A 6,453-nucleotide genomic window follows, 5' to 3' on the forward strand; every position below is an offset into this window, starting at 1 on the left:
GCGGACCGCCAGGCCCTGGGCGGCGTGGCGTCCGGGTGATCTGCAGCCGCGAACGCGGGTGTGCACTCTCCACATGATGGGCAGAGTGTCCGCGTGACTCGAACGCATCCCACCCATCCCCCTCTCCCCGCCCCCGGCCCTCGCACGGCCCACTGGTGTGGGGAGGCCTGAGCCGCCCCGAGGAGAGGGGGTGGGGGTAGGCTGCACCAGGGGGTGGCAGCCGGCACAGCGGGGGAGCGGCTGTGAGGCGACCTGCGAGGCGGTGGGTGAGCGGGTAGAGCTGGAGGGCGGGGGCCGTGCCCCATATGACCGAGCCGGCGCATCTGGTGCGATGCGTGCGTGTCTGTGGCATGCGCTGCACCACGCTGGGGGGGGGGCCTGTGGCAGGGTAGGGATGGAGCTGGCGTTGAGTTCCTGCTGTATAACAGGATGGGCACATTAAACGAGAAAATGCATTCCGACCTTGTCGTGCGAGCGTGCCGAGGTCCATGCTCTTGCGTGGTTGCGTGATTTTTAGGCTACACAGGGAAACAAAATTAGCCAAAGCAAGGGTTAGTGTTCCCGGCAGCAACACTACGGGGAACGTGCGAATGCTGAAGAGGCAGGGCAAGTAGGCCTTGTCACCATTTTCTGTGATTCAATCCGTTCTTCGGTGAGCAGAAATGAAACGGGGCTGGTACGACGCCACAAGCAGCGGGGTATGCACATTCGTCAGTGCTTGTCTGCGACGCGCAGTTGCCGCTCTCCCTGTGCTCTGCCGCTCCTTTCGTTTTTCCTGCCGCCGAACTGTGTGATACCTCGGCCTTTCAACCCCCTTCACGGATCGCCGCGTTTTGCTGCCCAGCTATCCCTATCTCACTCTGCGCTTCTTCTCTTTCCTTGTCGCGCACGCGGACCTACTCCATCTACCGACTATGTGGCACGGACACGCACAGCCACCGCAAGAGCAGAACGTGACGCTACGGCATATCTTTTTGCCGAAACTGCACCCTCTTAATCCCCTCCTCTTTTTTCCTCTGTATTCTGAGCTACGACTTCGTACGCACACACAGGCACGAAACTTGCCATCCACTATCTCGCTTGTTCGGCGTGTCTGCCTTCTTTGTATTTTTGCGTCTATGTGGGTCTTCGAGCAGCTTGCACTCTTTCTCTCATTGCCGAGCACCTTTACCGCAACCTCCTCTTTTCCATTCCTCGCTTTTTACACGCGTAAGCCCCTTGTCTCTCACGCACGCGCACGCACACACGCACAGTCGTCGCACACATCGTAGCCGGTTTCTGCAGGCAGCAGAAAAGCTGTCGCACAAGCCTCCCCACTCCCTAGCAGCAGCACATGCGCTGACGTTCTCCCCCTCTTCTCCTCGCATTCCTTTGTCCCCTCCGTCCTCGTTGCGCGGCTTCCAATCAGCACCTCGTCTCATTCATGATTTTGTTGTTGTCCCCGGCCCACTGTCGTCTCCTGGTACGTCCCTCGCTCGCGCCCCTTCCCCTATCATTCTTGCTATATATATATATATGTGTGTGTGTGTGCGTGTGCGTCTGCTTAGCGCTCTGGCTGCTCCTTCGTGTGTCTCGTCCAGTAGGCGTCAGGACCTCTGCGTGTTTGATGGTGTTCTTTTCGTTTGGGCTCATCCAGCACTGTGGCGTGTCTCCTTCTCTTCTCCCCCTCCCCCTCTCCTTCCCCTTCCTTCCGTCCTTCCTCCTCGCCGCGCGTCGTAAAGGTGCACACGGTGCATGTGAGTACTTTTTTTTGCGCGCGCGCGCGAGTGTGTAATCTTTGCTTGTGTCGTCGTCGAGTGCTCTCCCTCTGGTTTGCATCTCATTTTCTGGTTCTGCTGTTGTTGGCGTCCTCTCCTCCCTCTCCTACAACTTGTTGTGGTTGCGGTCTCGGCCTCCGACTTGGACTCCATCAACGTCGCCTCCTCTTGCTTGCCACACTTGCTCGTATTGTTCTGTGTGTGTGCCCCCTCCTCGTTTCTCACCGCCGCTTTATTGCCTGTTCAGGGCGCTTGCAGTCGCTCTCGCTCATCGCTTGGTTCAGTTCTTGCTTACAGACCTCATCGGGCCACATCACGGGAGAGTTTCATGGCGCGTTGCGCGCCACATCATCCACTCGGTTCCTTCGCTGCACCTCCTCCAGCGGCAAAGAGAAAAGAAAGAGAGGCAGCAGTGATCGGCAACACGATGGCTCACTCGAACCAGTTCGCCCCGATCATCCAATCGCTCCTGGACACGGATGCCTACAAACTGCACATGCAGCAGGCCGTCTTTCACCAGAACCCAACCGTGACTGCGGCCTACAAGTTCAGCTGCCGCGACAAGGATGTCCACCTTGGCATCTACGCGGATCAGGTGTACGCGCACGTGCAGCAGATGGCCCATGTGCGACTGACCCAAGAGGAATGCGCCTACTTGGCAACCCTGCCCTACTTTAAGGAGGACTACCTCGAATACCTGCGCGGCTACCGCTACAAGCCGGAGCAGGTGCAGATTCGCGCCGTGCCGCCGACGATGGCATGCGAGAAGAACGAGTTCGGCGAGGACGGCTCCGACCTGGAGGTGACGGTGGAGGGGCCATGGGTGGAAACAATTCTGTGGGAAATCCCGCTACTGGCGATCGTCAGCGAGGTCACCCAACGCAGCCGCCACTCTCGCGTGGGTCCGGCTGAGGCGCTGGCGAACCTGCACGAGAAGTTGGAGCTGTTCTTCGCTAATCACACGGAGGAGGAGCTTGCCACTTTCAAGGTTGCTGAGTTTGGCACGCGCCGGCGCTGCAGCCAGGCGGTGCAGGAGGTGGTCGTGCGAACACTAAAGGAGGATGTGCGATTCGGACCGCACCTGGTGGGCACGAGTAACTACGATCTGGCGCGGCGCCTTGGTCTGCCGCCTGTGGGCACTCAAGCGCATGAGTGGTTTCAGGCCTTTCAGCAGCTTTCTTCAGAGCTGCGCCGTTCTCAGATTATGGCGATGGACCACTGGCTACAGGAGTACCCCCAGTGTCTCGGCATTGCGCTCACGGATTGCATCACAATGGACGCCTTCTTGAAGGACTTCGACACGCGTCTGGCGAACGCCTATCAGGGACTGCGGCAAGACTCGGGTGTACCCACGGAGTGGGGCCAGAAGGCCTTGAATCACTACAAGCTTCTCGGGATCGATCCCCACACCAAGACTCTCGTCTTCTCAGACGGGCTCGACCTGGAGAAAGCGGTGGAGTTGTACAACGGCTTCAAGGAGGACACAAATGTGTTATGTGGCATCGGCACGCAGCTGACGTGCTCCATTAAAGGAGTTCGCTCGATTAACATCGTCATGAAAATGGTCCGATGCCAGGGCAGGCCAGTCGCGAAGCTGTCGGACAGCCCCGGCAAGATCATGTGCGACGACCTCGAGTACGTAGAGAAGCTGAAGGAGGCTTTTAACGTTTAAATGAGCCCCATATAGTATGGAGATCCGGCACGGTTGAGGAAGGACGTAATAGCTACAAGTGCAAGCGGCAAGGAGTACCTAACGGTGACGCGTGAGCAAAGAGGGGGGGAGACACGAGTAGCAATGGGCGAAAAAAGAAAAGATGTGCGGGTGTGGCGGCACCTAGGCTGCCGCGCCGTACCTCTCTTGTCAAGCAGCTTCGCCTCACACCTTGTCCCCTCCCCGCGGGTGGCACATGTGCTGCTGGTGCTGCTACTGTAGTTGTTCTCTTCGCCTTTCCCCCTTTTCCCCCATTAGCGGCCTAATATATATATATATATATATATCGCCCTTTGTTTCTGTGTGCATATATTCTCAAGGCATATATATATATATATATACATACGCATAAGTGGCGTTACCGGTTCCCGCATCGTCATCATCATCATCTCTCTGTCTCCCTCCCCCCTGTTCTGCCTTCCTTGTGTTTTTAGTTGTTGTCTCTCTTTCATTTTGGCGCTTCGCTTCGCGTTTGCCTTTGCAGCGCTTGCCTTGTGCAGTGTGCGTACGCCGGGCACCTCTCTCCTGGCCCCGCCCTCTTCTAGTGCTCTCGCTCCCTTCCTCTCTACACCGGAAGGGAGAAGGAGGTGTTGACGACTATGCCCTGCGGGCGCATCGGCGGTCGCAGACGGCTTTGTGGTAGGCACGCTGGCATGCGGGCGCCTGAAAGGAGCTCGGTTGTCTCTTTTTCGGAAGCTCAAGCACAGCGAAGCGCGCGCATCCAGGGTGTTATGGAGGATGATTGAATCAGAAAGCAAAAACACCAGTGCGCAACAACGGGCACTGCGCGGGGGCGGGTGTCGCATGGCTGACCGCGTGTTTGTGTATGCGTCGCCCATGGCCCTCGCTCTTCCCCTCCCCACCCCACCCCCAGTTCCCTCTTTTGCTTTGCATGGCTCCTCCGTGCGCATGCCCAGGTGGGTCTGACGCGTGTTGCTTGACTCTTGCGTCTCTCTCCGAAACGTTAGAGGGAAAACGGTGTGTCGTTTCCTTTTTATTGCTGGCGTTGTTCTTATGGGAGTGTGAGCGTCGTGCTCGGTTGGATGTGTTGCCTAATGGTGTCCCTGATTGTTCGGGCAACTGGGTTTTAGTATCTCCAAGGGCCATAACAAGAATGAGCAGACAGCGAGATGATTGACAGACGCGTCGAGGAAGAGGAGGAGTGAGTGGGTGAGTCGAGGCACTCTCCGCGATTCCAAATGGCGCGCCTCAGCGCATTTCTTCACCCACGGCCGCTCGTCTACTCATTCTGCATCTCGAATCTAGCGGCTGTCAGCGTTGGATTTGCCTCCCCGCCCCCTCCCTTGATTATCCGCCATGGCAGGGCTTCTTCGGGCGAGAGAAAAAAAGAGGCGGGGTGCTGCGTACGCCTGCCTAATCGTGCGCCGTGCCATGGAGAACGCGACAGGAGGGATACCAGATTCGTGCAATCTGCCACAGAAGTAGAAAACGCGCCAGTGAGGACGAGTTGGGAGGCACGTATGGGCATTCATCACGCGTATGCGCTGACATCATGTCTTCTTTTTGCCGTTGTTCGTGCGTGTTGTTGCTGGCTTGGTAGCGGCTACCTACTCCTGTTCTCCGGCTTATGTCCTGACTGACGTTGAGAGCGCAACCCTCCTTCTCCCCCCTCCCCCTCTATCGCTTCGATTTCGTATGTTTCTTTCCCTGCTTCTGTGGTTGTGGCTTTTGACCCTTCTTTGGCATGCACCGCGCTGCCTTGTAGCTTGTACACATATATATGTTTTGTGGGGCATAGAGTTTACACGACAGCGAGCTACTCGCTCCACGTTGGAGGGGGAGGAGGGCTCGTCCATTGGTTGGTTGTTGCGCGCAAATCATCCCTCGACCTGTTTCCGTTCTTTTTTGTTGTCCATGGTCTCCCTTCTTGTCCTGCTGGTTCCTTTGAGAGTCCTCCTCCTCTGACGCGCTTCCTGGTGGCCCATTCACCTGCAGTCTTGCCTCCCCGAGTTGCGTGTCTCTCTCTGCCCCTTTCCAACGCTTTCTTTCTTTTTATTCTCACACGGCGTGCTCAGTCGCGCATGCGTCGATTTTCCGGCTCGCTCGGGCCCGCATGACACGTTGAAGAAAAGGAGAGGGGGCGCAACGAAACGAAGAGAACGCTGCGTTCTTCTGTGCACGTCATGTATCGTGAGAAGTGCTGCTCCTATCCGTTTTCTTTTTGTTTTTGTGCACACGCTAGTCGCCCGTGTGTGGTCGCCCTCGAACAGCGAGAGAGGAATGGATCACGGCGGAATGCGTCAACTCCTTGGCCTGCCGTAACGAAGCTGGAGACGTAAGGCTGATGGGAATGGCACGCAAATGCTTTTCTTCTCGCTGCGTGTCTGTCCTTGTGGTATGCATTGAATGCAAGCTCTCGTGCCTCTGCATGCGGCGTTGCCGCTGGTATGACGGATGTTAGGAAAGGTGTGACGGATCGAGGGGGAGGTTGCAACGCTGTACCGCCGCAGGCGTGCGTTGGGGAGAAGACTATGGAGAATAAGCGCACACACTTGGCTCATCTCCCTCTTCCACCACCCCATCCCACTCCGCCTGCACGCAGGCACAGAGAAAGATGATGGCCAGTGTGAGGTATGTCTTTCTTCTCTTCGTCTCTTTCCCTCTTTTCTGTGCTGGGGCATACGATAACGTCTGCGTGAGTGTGTGTGTGTGGGGGTGGCGTGCTCGTGCAGGTGGCAGCACAACACAAGAGCGACGGCAATCACTTAACCTTTAGTGATGTTGTCGGTCCACTTCTCACTCCCGCGATGCCGTAGGCCCCGCCCATTTTCGGCCATTTAAATCTGGGCATGCGCGCACGCACGATCTTGCCCTCTCTCGGCGGTGTGGGGGCGCCCAAACGGGTGAGACGTTTGACGATGCAGAACGCGCACATGCATTAGTGCGTGCATCTGCGCAGATGTGTGTGCGCATGTATCTCGAGATGCGTCGTTTCTTTTTCTCACACACACGTGTTGACTTCCG

General features: G+C 57.1%; 1 protein-coding gene across 1 annotated transcript; it reads left to right on the forward strand.

Annotated features, from left to right (window-relative positions):
• Positions 1–2,184: 2,184 nt before the first annotated feature.
• On the forward strand, positions 2,185–3,429 carry LDBPK_331010 (nicotinate phosphoribosyltransferase, putative; the record flags this gene model as incomplete). Its single annotated transcript, XM_003863877.1, has 1 exon — positions 2,185–3,429. One exon carries the CDS (start codon positions 2,185–2,187, stop codon positions 3,427–3,429), a length of 1,245 nt encoding a protein of 414 aa, XP_003863925.1.
• Between the last annotated feature and the right edge of the window lie 3,024 nt (positions 3,430–6,453).

The sequence above is a fragment of the Leishmania donovani genome, chromosome 33 (genome assembly GCF_000227135.1).
Source record: "Leishmania donovani BPK282A1 complete genome, chromosome 33".
In the NCBI taxonomy this organism is placed as follows: Eukaryota; Euglenozoa; class Kinetoplastea; order Trypanosomatida; family Trypanosomatidae; genus Leishmania; species Leishmania donovani.